The 15,171-nt window shown below is 44.2% G+C and overlaps 1 protein-coding gene across 5 annotated transcripts in view; it reads right to left on the bottom strand.

The window, feature by feature from the left end:
• Positions 1-14,407, bottom strand: part of AAR2 (AAR2 splicing factor) — a 29,479-nt gene extending 15,072 nt beyond the window's left edge. Inside the window, exons 1-4 of one of the 5 annotated variants that reach the window (XR_002515144.2) lie at positions 14,275-14,407; positions 10,142-10,951; positions 5,565-5,794; positions 1,565-1,698 (exon numbers count right to left, since the gene is read on the bottom strand). Coding sequence is in view for 4 of the 5 variants with exons in the window: in XM_009216187.4 (XP_009214451.1) it covers positions 5,565-5,794; positions 10,142-10,898 (987 nt within the window). In the remaining variant the exon portion in view is untranslated. Of the gene's footprint in view, positions 1-1,564; positions 1,699-5,564; positions 5,795-10,141; positions 10,952-12,431; positions 12,732-13,976 lie in introns of those variants that run through there. The other 4 variants (XM_009216187.4, XM_003904798.3, XM_003904799.4 and 1 more) reach the window with 4 other exon arrangements.
• Between the last annotated feature and the right edge of the window lie 764 nt (positions 14,408-15,171).

The following is a 15,171-nucleotide window of genomic DNA, read 5'->3' as shown; positions in this document are numbered from 1 at the left end:
TGATCTATTTTTGACCACAGTTTCACAAACTTGGTATTTGTAAAAACTCCTCACAATTCAGAAGTGAAGATGTTTAAATACTACTTAGTTTCCAAGAAATAACTTATTCTGATTCTTTTACTTTCAGATTAATTTTATGCCTTCTTTAAGAAACTTAACAGTGATCTAGTTATTTTTTCACTAAAACAAAATCAAATCAACACTTTTTAACATCACTGGGACATAAATGACCTTAATCTCAGCAGATTAATACTAAATATTTAAAAAGTACTTTTGAAATAGGATAATATTTTGTAAACAAACGCATTTATCTAAAACAAAAAGCACATCTACTGGGTGTTTTTCTTCAAATATAAAATAAAGCATGAACACTTTAATCATTTAAACTGTGTATTATGAAATTCTAAATTACTTTAGTCATACATGTGAAAGCTTCTCTTAAACCTAAGTTAAATAAATTGAGTTCAGTTAGGTCACCTCGAGAAATTCAAAATATCAAGGTAGTAGCTATGTCACTATCTTATCCTATTTTTTTAGCTAGACCAAAAAGATGACATTTCCTAAATTTTTCAATTCCCAAATAATTATTCAACTTAGAATGAAACTAGCAATAGGTAGAAGATTTTGTTTCTACTTGCAGCAGAAGAAAGTGGTATTAAAAGCAAGACTATTGTTTCACAATGATGACCAGGAAGGTGAAAAGCAGCGAATGAGATCACCTGAGGGCAGTTTGAAAAATCTAGGATGTTTCATCTGGGGCTCTAATCATATACGGAAGCCCACCACAGGCTATTAGAATGTAAAGCTCAGCCTTGCCTTCCATTAGCTCTGTGGATTTTGAGCAAATTATGTGACCTCCCTGAGCCTGCTTCCTCATCTGTACAATGGGATTACAGACCTAGCCTCTAGCACTGTTGTGAGGGCTCAATGAGACTAAGCATGCAAAAGAAATAGCTAACGGCAAGAGTGTTAGGCGTAGGCAGGCACATTTATCATAGTGGGCATCGTGATAAAAATACCATAGACCTCACTGTCGAGTTGGTGCTTTCCCCTCAAGAGTTAAAGATGAACGCATATTTAGAATACTAGCAAAAAAGGAAGTTGGAAAGCATACATGGCCTATTGTAACTAGAAGTATTTTTAAAAACAGGTTAGATGACTATATGCCTAAATACTACACAATCAACAATAAAAATCCTTATTTTGTACATAACTCACTTTCTAACATATCATTAAATTCAGATTATCCTTTCATTGGTTTTAAATGAATTATGATGACTTACGTTGCTTTAAATAAAAGAAAAAACTGTATCTATTTTTGTAAAACAAATCACTTTTATTCAAGTGAAATCCAAGGGATTTGTAAAAAACCAGTGGCTTCTACTCAAAAGGGCCTCACATGAGAAAGTCGAAAAAAAATTAATGGCTAAGAGCATCGCATTACGTGGCTGATTTTATCCATGCTAATGTGGCTGTTTTTAAGTGCTCACACACACAAACACCAATCCCTCTCCATGGGTAGTAGCCATTTAAGCTCCTAAGTAAGAAAGCCAGTTCCACTTACTTGACTACCTGGGAGGGCAGGCGGCTGGCTGAGGAAGCCTTTTATGGGCTGATTCATTCAGTCACAAATGCCCTGAGTGAATGCCTCTGTGTGGAGAACTGGACTCTCACTGCCAACATAGCATCAACGTGACTCTCCATTTAAAACAAAAAAAAAAGTTTTATAATATACTTCTCCACATTGTGCCTTTTGAAATCTCAGTCATCCCTCAAGTGCATGGTCAAATGCCCCCACTTCCACCCTTGCATAAAACCATTCCTAGTCCTTTATCCCCTCAAATCTCAACCCCAGTCAGAATTAACCAGTCCCTCTTTGGTGCTCCTAATGCCCTTTGATCAGACTCCACTGTTTATACCTACGATATTTACATTGCCAAAATAATTATGAACTCTATCCACCTAAAAACACCCAATAACATGAAATGAAATAAATGTTAGGCCTTGACAACATATTGATGATAACCAGATATGAGCTGGGTGGATCACCTGAGGTCAGGAGTTCAAGACCAGCCTGGCCAACGTGGCAAAACCTTGTCTCTACTAAAAACACACACAAAAAATAGCTGGGTGTGGTGGTGTGCACCTGTAATCTCAGCTACTTGGGAGGCTGAGGCCAGAGAATCACTTGAACCTGGGAGGCAGAGGTTGCAGTGAGCCAAGATCGCGCCATTGTACTCCAGCCTGGGCGACAGACCAAGACTATGTCTCAAAAAAAAAGAAGATAACCAGACGAACAAAACATAGGCCTCATGTAAAAGGAACCCATGACTCAGTGTGGGAGTCAGGCAGACAATATATTAATCTCATGCAATATGATAGTGACAAGTACAAAGTAGGCTAAGAGTAGGGAAAGGGGAGAAAGAGAGAGAGAGAGAGATTGAGAGAGAGAGAGGAGGGATGCCTTGAGGGCATGTTGTAGAATGAGCAAATATGTACCAGGGAGAGGGAAAATCAGGTTCGGGCAAGAAGGTATGAAACATGGGTATAAAGTTTCAGTTATGTAGGATGAAGAAGTTCTAGAGATCTGCTGGATGGCATGATGCTTATAGTTAACGATACTCTACTGAATACTGAAAATTTAGCATATCTCATGCTAAATTGTGTTTTTTACCACAATTTCATTTTTATTATTTATGTTTTTTGAGATGGAGTCTCACTCTTTTTGCCCAGGCTGGAGTATAGTGGCACAATCTCAATTACCACAATCTCTGCTTCCCCAGTTCAAGAGATTCTCCTGCCTCAGCCTCCTGAGTAGTTGGGACTAGAGGCACCCGCCACCATGCCCGGCTAATTTTTGTATTTTTAGTAGAGACGGGGTTTCACCATGTTGGCCAGGCTGGTCTCGAACTCCTGACCTCAAGTGATCCTCCAGCCTCTGCCTGCCAAAGTGCTGAGATTACAGGCGTGAGCCACCACGGAACGGCCATGTTTTTTACCACAATTTTTTTTTAAAAAACATGAAACAGCATAGCCTATCTGGGAACCTGCAAAGAGACCACTGTCGCTGGAGTTGATGGGGGAAAACAGAGAGAGGGAGGAGAAGCTGGAGAACAGGATAAGAAGCCAGATCAGAATGGCCTTTGCGAACAATGTTTGGGCTTTTAATTTTCTAGGCAATGAGGAACCACAGAGAAGCAGGATCACAGCTGCATTATGGAGCAGCACCTCAAGTGGCAGCGTGGGAGAGAGATGGGGTAATGGGTAAGCATGGAGGCTGGTAAACTCCGATGCAATCTAGGTAAGACCAAAAGGCTGGGGCTAGGGAAATGGTACTAGGGCAGGACTGCCTTCTAAAATACTTACTGCTATCTGGAGTTACTTAGTTAGTTAACTTCCTCAAAATACAAGAGTCAAGTCAGTGACTCTGTTTTGCTCACAGGTATATTCCCAGTTCTAGAACAGAGTCTTCTATACAGCAGATGCTCAGCAATTACCTGCTAAATCGATGAACAAATCCGTTGAGGGCAGGAACCCTGGCTAACTCATATATATATATATATATTCCTCAACACTTTCAGTAGAATGTTATATATGAAGAATGCTCAGACTTTTTTTTTTTTTTTTTTTTTGGGACATGCCCTGGATTCTTCCAAATAATGACATCGAATTTTCTTGGTGAAAAGTCCAAAGACTGAATGTTTCCAACCATCAGCTTTGCACAACCCACCTGGGCATCCAGCAATCCAGCTGGGCACTTTCTGTTTTGTAAATCATTGCTGGCAACAAAGCCTGGCAATTACAGAGCTCAGCTGCTGGTTGTGCTAACAATGGTCCCGACAGCCAGCGACACTGTGGCCCTCCCGTGTTTGTGCGACAGCATCAATGTGCATCAGGAGGGAAACAGCCACTGCCAGAGGCAAGTTAGCAGGCTAATGCCTCCTCACACTGCCTCACAACCCATAACCAGTACCTTTGGGGAAAATTTTCCCCACAGAGGAAGGACAAACGGGTTTAATTTCTCTGTTACATGAAGAACCAGTAAAAGGACAGTTTTATAGCTCTTCTGAGTGGAACAGACCGGGCTCAAACCATGCGCTTGACTGACTCATTGCCATGGTTTACACAGGTCCTTCAACTGCCAGCTTTAAGTCAGATGCTTGCTCACAAGGACTCGTCCAACAGTAGGTTGGCTTTAGAAAAGCGTTCTGTACCTCTGAGAAACAGGACCTCGATGAAGTCTTCACTGATATCAATCAATAATCCTTTCTAGGGGATTCACTGTATTCACTACACAAGGGCATAAGCACAGGCAGGAAACCAAGACTCAGGCCTGGGTACAAATCCTGACCTCCATCTGCCAGCTGTATGACTTCAAGTAAATGATTTAACTGTTCTCAGTGTTCTCATTTGTAAAGTGGGAATAATACCTCCATCTTACAGGGTTCCAAAGGGATTCAATGAGTGAACAGGGTCTCACTCTGTTGCCCAGGCTGGAGTGCAGTGGCACGATCACGATCATTGCTCACTATAGCCTCAAACTCCTGGGCTAAGTGATCCTCCTGTCTCAGCCTCCCAAGTAGCTAGGACTACAGGTATGCATGACCATACCTAGCCATTTTTTAAATTTTTGTAGAGACGGGGTCTCACTATATTGCCCAAGCTGGTCTTTAATTCCTGGGCTCAAGTGATCCTCCTGCCTTCACCTCCCAAAGTGTTGGGATTACAATCATGAACCACCACACCCAGCCCCAACATTTAATGAATATTCATCCCTTCTGTTACCCTGAGTGGGACTGGAAGGTTGGTGAAAAGCTGCCTTATATGGAGCAGGCCTCATGGGGGTACTACACACAGACAGAAGAAAGAAGCTCATGGGAGGGAAAGTATGGAAACTGATAGTTGGCAGCTTCTGCCTCTTCTATTCTTGAGAAAGTTACACAATGTGAGTGACAGAGGCTGTCCCAAGTACATAAAGGAAACTAATCTGTTTGCAAAGGGAGGAAATAGCATAGGATGAAGATTGTAAGTTGTTTGAAGCTTCTTTCCTAATTACCACTCATAATGAAAATTTAATTGCCAAGTTAAAAGCAAATTTCACTTTTTCTGTCATAGAATCTCTGCAGAAACTGGCACATTTTGTTTGAACAGGAAATCAAAGTTATTTTAATGCTTAAATGAGATCTAAGGAGCTGCAGATGTTTCACTGGGAATAAAAAACTTCAAAACTTTGCTTTACTGGGTTGTAGCAATTCATGGCTACAGGGAGAAAGAAAAGCTGTTTTAAGCTGAGTAAACCAAAGCAGTGGAAGGAATTCAAATCCAAGTACCCCACTGTACTTAGGCACACTGGGGATGAGGTATAGGGTGAGCGTGGTACAGAGAGAAAATTTCTGGCATAGAAACACAATTGAGTAAGAGAGAGAAAACCAGGAAATATCCCAAGACTAGGAAACTGAAATATAAACATTTTTGGGTCATGGAAGAATAGCAAGAAACAAAACACATACTGTTCCTCAATTCTGACCCACATCTGCATCAGCTCAGTCAGAAAGACTGCTCACCTGTAAGGTGCTGGTGAGGAAGTTGTCTTGGGAGACAATGTCTACAAAGAAGTCAGCGGGGATCTCACCAAGCTGGTGGTACAGGATGGAGATGAGGTTGATGTAGAGAGTGTGGTGCTTCACCATGGCTGCTTCTGACCGGCACAGGAGGTTCAGGAGCCGCTTCCAGTGCTCAAATGCCTCGTACACATTCCCCAGCAGGAAGCACACAAAAGCAAACTGGAGTTCACCTGAAAGGTGCAGAGAGGAGAAGTGATTCTGAGGGAGAGGAGAACCAGCTGACACTCTCCATCACTGTTCACAAGGCCATCAATTCCACTGGACCTCAGCAACAGATTACCTTTTATCCTTGTCACTCCTGCAGAGCCTGGCATGGGATTTTGCACCTAACAGGTACTCAACAAATGTTTGCTGAACCGCTATGAATTCAAGCCATGGGAAACCAACCTGTGGCTTTGGATTTCTGTAAAGTCAGACTGCAAGAGAAGAAGTATTCCCAGTATTTGCCTGGCATTTTAAGTTTACAAAATGTGTTCATGGATATTATGCCAAGTGGCTCTCAAACCTGGCTGCCCATCAGAATCACTGAGAGTCTGTTAAAAGTAAAGCTACCCAAGCTTCCCCCTCAGAGGTTCTGGTTGAGGAGAGATGATGGGGCCTTCATATCTGTAGCTCTGACAAGCTCCCCAGGTGATTCTGATGCGGATGGTCTGCTCCAGGGTCACAGAAATACTGCACTACACCATGTAACCCTCAGCCCAACTCCACAGGCGATCAGGAAGGTGGTATTTGCCTCATTTTACAGATGAGGTCAAGGGCTTGCCCAAGGCCGCACTTCAATGCTTCACAATGTGGGCAATGGAAAGATAAAACAGATTCTCTATTGGGTGGGAACAGTTCTAGGACCTCCCACCAAAGAAAAATTCCTGAGTACTTATTCCAGGGTCAGCATGCCAGCTAGATTATTTTTTGTTTGCTTAATCACAGGGCTCTGTGATTTAATCTCTATGAGCAGCTTGGTGGCTAAGAGCATGGGCTCTGGAGCCAAACTGCCTAGATTCAAATCTTAGCTCTGCCACTTAGCAGCTGTGTGACCTTGGGCAAGTTACTCAATCTATTAAGACCTGGATTTCCTTATTTGAGGGTTGCAGCAAAGATTAAATGAATGGATACAGTACACGTAAAGCATTTAGAATAACACCTGGCACAAAGTAGCACTCAAAAAATATTATGTTCCCAATTTCTATCAGATGCCCATCTCAAACAAAGAGACCTGATGATCCAGACACCACTGTCCCTGGGCAAGTAATGGGGTCTCTGGTTACCGCAGAATTACTGCCACTCATCACAGGCATTCTCTCTGCTTCAAAGGTGGCTGGAAATTTAATGAGGTATATGTCCATGTGGGCCATAAAAAGAAGAGATGCACTCAACACCAAATACCTCTTTAAATGCATAGTGTTTGATCTCTGCCACTTCCAGAGACCTGGAAAAACTAGCTCCCTGTCCTAAGCATATGGAACTAAGTTTGATTTATGTGAATAGCTACCTGGTTGAGATATTTTGGATCTCTGACCAGTATTTTCAAATACAGTCAAATTTTCTTTGTGTAGTATATGTTAATGATTTGCTTCTTCAGCTGGCTTTACTTGGTTTGTGAAACTAAATATTAGCCTATGCTTTGCATTTAGGACATTTATTTAAATTTGTGCATTTCTGACCTTGTCTAAAATTTAATTATGACATCAAAAATAATTTCAAAGAGCTGTGATGTAGATTCAAAATTATCCCTGGACAGGTGTGGTGGCAGGGATAGTCCTAGCCCTTTGAGAGGTCAATGGAGGAGGATTGTTTGAGTTCAGGAGTTTGAGACAAGCTTGGGCAACACAGGGAGACCCTATCTCGACCAAAAATAATTAGCTGGGCGTGGTGGCACACACCTGTGGTCCCAGCTACTTAGGAGGCTGAGGTGGGAGATCACTTGAGCCCAGGAGGTTGAAGCTGCAGTGAGCTGTGATCATGCCACTGCACTCCAGCCCATGTCACCAAGTGAGGCCCTGTCTCAAAAAAAAAAAAAAAAAAAACCCAACGAAGTTATTCCTGTAACAGACCTTTTCACAAGATATATTTTGAAGAATTGAAATGTTTAAGAGGTAGAAAGACAGGATTTCTATTCATTTTTAAGCCAGACTTTCAAAAGTTACTTATTACATGAAAATACTAATGCATTAAGATATACCTGTTAAAATATACGTTATATCATCAGCTGACCCAATGATATAAAAAGTCCTGTCTAGGCACAGTAATCCCAGCACTTTGGGAAGCCAAGGCAGGAGGATCGCTTGGGCCCAAGAGGTTGAGGTGGCAGTAAGACATGATTGTGTGACTGTACTCCAGCCTGGGCGACAGAGCGAAACCCTGTCTCAAAAAAAAAAAACAAAGTTCTTTTTTTTTTTTTTTCTTTTTTTTTGAGACGGAGTCTTGCTCTGTCGCCCAGGCTGGGGTGCAGTGGCCGGATCTCAGCTCACTGCAAGCTCCGCCTGCTGGGTTTACGCCATTCTCCTGCCTCAGCCTCCCGAGTAGCTGGGACTACAGGCGCCTGCCACCTCGCCCAGCTAGTTTTTTGTATTTTGTAGTAGAGACGGGGTTTCACCGTGTTAGCCAGGATGGTCTTGATCTCCTGACCTCGTGATCCGCCCGTCTCGGCCTCCCAAAGTGCTGGGATTACAGGCTTAAGCCACCGCGCCCGGCCAAAAACACAAAGTTCTACATTCAAATTTCTCGCTCAACTTCCAACAAGAAAATATGCAAATTACCTGGAAAATTTCTAAATATATAATAGCTGTTCAAAATGTGACACATATTTGCTGTCACTAGTATTTAAGAAATATAAATAAGGTGCCATTTTTCAACTATCCAATTGGAAGAGGCCTTTGTTAAACTGCCATGCCCAATGCTGTCAAAGGTGATGGGCAATAGCTTCCTACCAGCCAGCAAGGATGCAAAACCTTCTCCTGGCAACATGCACAGTCTGACCCAGCAATTCTATCCCTAAATGTACGCATAAGTACACACGAGAATGTTCACTAGATGATATATGTATATATATTTTTGAGACAGCTCTTGTTGCCCAGGTTGGAGTGCAATGGCGAGGTCTTGGCTCACTGCAACCTCCACCTCCTGGGTTCAAGTGAGTCTCCTGCCTCAGCCTCCAGAGTAGCTGGGACTACAGGTGCACACCACCCAGTTAATTATTTTTAGTAGGGGTTTCACCATGTTGGCCAGGCTGGTCTTGAACTCCTAACATCAGGTGATGCCCCTCGGCCTCAGACTCCCAAAGTGCTGGGATTACAGGTGTGAGTCACCACACCCGGCCACTTGATGATATTTATAATAGGGAAAATAGGGAACATCTCAATGGTCCATAACAGAGAACTGGTCCAGTAACTATGGAACATGAAACAGCCCCTAAAAAAGTGACTGTTAGTGACATGAAAAAACGTTTATATTAAGGCAGATTACAAAGTAATAATATACTTCAATCCTGTTTTTATAAAAACTCATATATACATAGATGCATATACTGAATTTTAGTTTTTTTTTTTTGAGACGGAGTCTCGCTCTGTCGCCCAGACTGGAGTGCAGTGGCATGATCTCAGGTCACTGCAAGCTCCGCCTCCCGGGTTCACGCCATTCTCCTGCCTCAGCCTCCCGAGTAGCTGGGACTACAGGCGCCCGCCACCTCGCCCAGCTAGTTTTTTGTATTTTTTTTAGTAGAGACGGGGTTCACAGTGTTAGCCAGGATGGTCTTGATCTCCTGACCTCGTGATCCGCCTGTCTCGGCCTCCCAAAGTGCTGGGATTACAGGCTTGAGCCACCGCGCCCGGCCCATATACTGAATTTTTAAAAGACTGAGAGGAGGTACATAGAAATAAACAGAGAAGACACTGAAATGAAATACACAGAAAAAAAGGAATATAAATATACCAAAATGTACAAATGGTTATTTCTAAGTAGTGAAGATTTGAAGTAAATTTTGTTTTTCTTCTATGATTAATATCTATCATTTTTGTAATAAAAGGGGAGGCAACAATAAAAACTGTAATGATTAAAAAAAAAAATCACTGTCCTGTTCTAAGCCAGTTGAGAGACCAACATCTTGAGGGTCAGGAGCAAACTGAGGAGGCAGGTGAGAGGCTACAGTGAGCAAAAGTCTGGCCCAGAAACCAAGAGTCCTGGGTTCTGGTCTCAGTTCAGCCACTCAGTGGGCCAAAGCTTTTCCTTCTGTAGGACTGGGCTCTATCAGTGGTTCCCAAACAGAAGATTATCTGTACTAGGTTCACCTAGGATGCTTGTTTATTAGACAGAAAGACAGACAGACAGAAACTGCGGGAGCCCCGCTCCAGATCTCTGGAATCACAATCTCCAGGGTTAAGGGTAAAGATACACCTGTATCTTCAGCCTCCTAGCCAGGTTTAGTTTCTGCTGGACTAACACAAGATGTACTCCCTATTCTAAAACACCTCTGCTAATATCCTCCCCTTGGCCCACTCCCAAAGAGCCTTGTTCCTTCTCACCAAGCACATCCTGGGGGCTGCTGGGGAACTGCTTGTTGAGCACAGTCTCCAGGGCATAGCTCAGGTCCATGCTGTGCTTGGTTATCTCTGCTGGCGTGGCACCCGCTGGGAACATCTGCGTGGGTAGCTCTGAGAAGCGGATCTCTGTCCCAGCTCTGGGCTTCATCTCTGGTAGCCGGGCCAGGCCCTCTTGGTAGCTCTTGCACTCAGTGCCACAGCGGGGTAGATTCTGCCCCACGCGGTCCTTGGTGTGCTTCATGGAGAGCACAGGTAGCACATCGGAGAAGGCACAGATCTGCCGGTTCTCAGGCTGCAGCTTCTCCACTGTGGCTTCACTGATGAAGTTGGTGAGTGAGATCCACTTCTTCAGGGTGGCATATGGGTAAGGCCCCAGGAACTGGTCCAGCTCCTGGAGGTTGGCCCTCATGGCTTCCACCTCAGACTCTGGGGCTGGGGACAGGTCTACCTCTTCCCTGAGTGTGCTCCAGCGCAGCACTGTCAGCCCCCGCTGGTGCAGGCTAAGGAAGAAACCCATACGAGGGCCTACTTCCTTCGGATTGGCCTTGTCCACAGAGCTGTAGTAGAGGAAGTGGATGCCTGGAGGGATCATCTTCACGCCCCGGAACTTGGGCCCCACCTCCCAGGAGTTACAGTCAATCCCAAACTCTGTTCCCTTGGGCATGTTCAGGATGACAACAGTGGCCCCTTCAAAGAAGAGGCGCTTGGCTAGCTCAGGATCCATCTGCAAGGCAGCCATGGGGCCAGTGGTAGGTGACCAAAAGAACCCTTTTTCTTTGTCTTCCAGAACAGCTAAGAAAGAAAGAAATCAGAGTTAATCAGAATGTGGGGAAAGACGCTTCATTTGCTAAGCATTCTGTATGTGCCAGGTATTGAATTAGACTCCTGACATAATTATTTCCCTTAATCCTCATGACAACCCTGCATTGAGTTTACAGATGAGAAAAATGAGGATTAAAAAGAAAGGATTTTTGTGTTTTGGTTTAACATGCAAGGACACTCCCTTCACAGCTACAAGATACCAGTGAAAGAAAAGTGACATGCTCATGGTCACACCAGGACCCAAATTAGAATCTGGGTACCCTGCCTGCAGGCCAGTGTTCTGTCCACCATCCACTCTTAATATCGTCTCAGATCTCTTTCTCACAAGAGAGGGTGAGGGTGGAAAATGCTTGGACGGCTCACTCTAAACTATAACTATGCCTAAATCATTTAAAACTGTAATTCTGCCTAAAAACTATCCCAAAAGATGTGGAAAGATTAAATCAAGTACATATCCAGTTTCCCATAAGCCTCAGGGAAGGCCCAGAAACGGACAGACGGTAGAAAGTGGAGGCTCAGCATCTAAAATTTGTTCGAGGTCTAGAGAGCTTTTCAACCACAAATCTCCCCTCTTCTTTCACTCATAAAAAACCTAAACTCCAGAGAGTGAAACAACTTCCCAAAGAGCCCACAATCAGTGGTGGCTCTGGACCATTCATCCAGAATGAATTCAGGTGGTAAAGCTGGCCTAGGAAGAGAAAGCAGGCCAGAAGAGAAAGAGCTTAGTACACTTATTTTACCTACTTCTAAATATCCCAGACATTGCCTCTGGGATATCGGCAAGAATGGTACCAACACAAACATATGTAAACAAACCATTATCTAACCTTCTAGTCCAAAGATACCTACCTGATTAATTTAACAAATACTCACTGACTGCCTGCATTGTGCCAGGATCTTTGCCAGGCCCCCAAAGAAACATCACAGATTAAGACAGTCACTGCCCTCTAGGCAATTCCAATCTAGCCAAGATGCCAAAATTTCACAAACAGAAAAACCAGCTGCCTGTTTAATTCTGTTTACTTTTTTTTTTTTTTTTTTCCGAGACAGGGTCTTGCTTTGTCACCCCGGTTGGAGTGCAGTGGCGTGATCTCGGCTCACTATATCCTCCACCTCCCGGGTTCAAGCGATTCTTGTGCCTCAACCTCCCAAGTAGCTGAGACTACAGGTATGTGCCACCACGCCTGGCTAAGTTTTGTACTTTTAGTAGAGAGAGGGTTTCACCATGTTGCCCAGGCTTATCGGGAACTCCTGACCTCAAGTGATCCGCCTGCCTCGGCCTCCCAAAGTGCTGAGATTACAGGTGTGAGCCACCATGCCCGGCCCTGTTTACTCTTTTTACTTTAAATAAAACAAAATAAAACAGTGCAGAAACGAAGACCAATCCTTTTCCAAAAATAAGAGCACATTTTAACATCGTTACCTCAGAACCACCGCAAGTGACTCTTACCCTGAATCCATACTTTGCGTTTCACCAAACTGCAAGTCACAACCCATTTGTGGATTAGGAAATCAATATAAAGGTCTCAACAGCATTATTTTTTAAATGAAAATAACAGAAATTTTGAAATATCACAATACATCAAGAGTAGTAAAGCTAAGTACTGTTTTCTGGAGCTTTGTGTGTACACTTGGTTGTGTCATAAAATGTATTTGTTACTGTAGGTCACAGTCATAAAGGTTTGAAAGACACTGCTCTAAATAATTCATATCAACAGGCAGGGCACGGTGGCTCACGCCTGTAATCCCAGCACGTTGGGAGGCCGAGGTGGACAGACAACGAGGTCAGGAGTTTGAGACCAGCCTGGCCAATATGGTGAAACCCTGTCTCTACTAAAAATACAAAAAAATTAGCTGCACATGGTAGTGCGTGCCTGTAGTCCCAGCTACTTGAGAGGCTGAGACAGAAGAAGCGCTTGAACCTGGGAAGCGGAGGTTGCAGTGAGCCAAGATCACACCACTGCACTCCAGCCTGGGGGACACAGCGAGATTCCATCTCAAAATAATAATAATAATAATAATTCGTATCATCTTCCTATTTGTAATCCTGAATTCAGAAAGTATTTCATGTTTGCTGAATGAACAGATATTCCATTTAGAATAACTGCTCATCAATTAGCCATTTTGCCTTGTGACATCTGTGTGTTCCTCCTTGATAATGACATTTCTTTCATTCTAATTGCACCAGTCTGTAATTCTATTCACTATATCTCCAGCAGCTGGCACAGGGCCTGGCACAGAGGAGATGCTAGGAAAAGGTTTATTAAATATGCATAGAACTCTGCAGTCTACCAACCTCTGTCACTGACAGCTCTGTGAGTTCCTCACAGTCCTGGAACACCTAAAGTCACATCCATCCACTTCTCTCCACCACCTCCCTAATGCAAGCTACCATCGTCTCTCACTCAGAGTGCTTGCTCCTCAATCCATTCTCCATTCAAGAGCAGTAACCTTTTCAAAATACCAATCTAATCACATCACCACCCATGTCAGCTTCTGAGTGGTTTCCCACCTGGTTCTTGAAAAACCAAAATTCTTCCTATTACCTACAAAGCCTGCACGGTCTGACCCCTGGCAACCCCTTTAGCTTGTTTCACATCATGGTCCCCCACAAGCTCTCTGTTCCAGCCACAACGGCCTCTTTCAGACCCTGAAATTGGAGGCTCTCTCTCTTCAGATAGAAAACTCTTCCCTCCCCACTCGGTCAAATCCTTTTTTCTGATTGCAGCTCAATATTCACCTCCTCAGTAAAGGTTCCTTGACCTGGGGCTAGATCAGGTCTCCTGTGATATACCCTGGGATGCCTTGTACCATTCCGTTTCAATGATCACAACTGCAGTTTTGGATGTCTGATTGAGGGCTGTCACCGCCACAAGACTTGAGTCCTGCCGTATCCCTAGCACAGATTCGACGCTTAGTAAATATTTATTTAATACAAATATGATATCCATTTTGTAAACGAGAAACAAAAGCTCAATTCGGGGAAAGACCTTACTGGAAGTCACGCAGAGAGTAGGGCAGAGCCATGTCGAGTGCAATCAGGGTCTCCGGCCCCCAGGCTCTAAAGTTAAGAAAAACGCGAAGTAACTCCGTGTGACCCGGGAAGCCCTGGCGACGGCTTCTCAGGAAGGGCCTCCAGAGACACCAGCGTCCCACAAGCAGAGAACCAGCCGCCCCAGCGAGGTGGGCCTAGTTCAAGGCACTCCGTGACTCTGAGCCGAGAAGAGGGGCGGCCCGGCCACACATACACAGGGAATCAGGAAAGGAAAAAGAGGCCAGGAGGCCACACTCACCGCCTCGCCCCACGTTCTGGTACCGCGGAAACGCACCGGAAGTTCTCCCGCTTTGGCTTTGGCGTCTGACTGGAGCCACCGGGAAAGCGGTCCGGCCGAGCCCTGGGTCGCGGGAAGAATGGCCCGTACCTGCAGGTTCCGCCGGATGCAATGTTGCCTTTTGCTACTCTTAGTTTCTCGTTTTAGCTTCTGAACTGTGAACAACTTTCATTAACCTTTGCATTTTATATCCCCTTCCAGAAACACAGACACCAGCCATCTTACTTTGGGCGCAAGCAGTCATGGTCACTAAAGCATAACCAAGACTTGTACCAATGGCTACTATTCAGTAGTAGCCAGTCAGGCGCTCGGTCACTGTCTTTGTCAGCCAGTCTCTATCCGGGTCACAGTGTCTCAGCTTCCAGTCACACTCAGCCCTCGGGGAGAGCCTCAGAAACCCAGCCCAGAGAGAACCAGCGTCAGCCTCCGCTGCTGCAGCAGCAGCAGTCACCACCTCAGTCCCTCTGACCCCGCGTCCTTCCTGCAGGCCAAGTCCTAACATCTTAGTCAGGCTATCAACGCTCGAGGGAAGAAGCTGCCTGTCTTGTTCCTCACTGTTTCCCTGGAACCGAGCACAAAGCCAGGCACAAAAGCTCAGCTGAGTACATATATTATGCATTTAATTAATAATGATGATAATTTGGTATTAATAAATAACTTCTATTTGTGAGTCTAACCCTGCACTATTAATCAGGGTTCCACCAAAGATGCAGAGCCAGTAGGAGATCTATGTTAAGTGATTTATTGCAAAGAATTGGCTTATGTGATTTTAGGCAGGCAACTTGGGTCTTTCTTTTTTTTTTTTTTTTCTTTGAGACACAGTGTCACTCTGTCACCCAGGCTGGAGTGCAATGGCGT

The sequence above is a fragment of the Papio anubis genome, chromosome 16 (genome assembly GCF_008728515.1).
Source record: "Papio anubis isolate 15944 chromosome 16, Panubis1.0, whole genome shotgun sequence".
NCBI classification, from domain to species: domain Eukaryota; kingdom Metazoa; phylum Chordata; class Mammalia; order Primates; family Cercopithecidae; genus Papio; species Papio anubis.
Note: the sequence above shows the minus strand (reverse complement) of the source record. Positions and strands in the feature narration are given on the sequence as shown.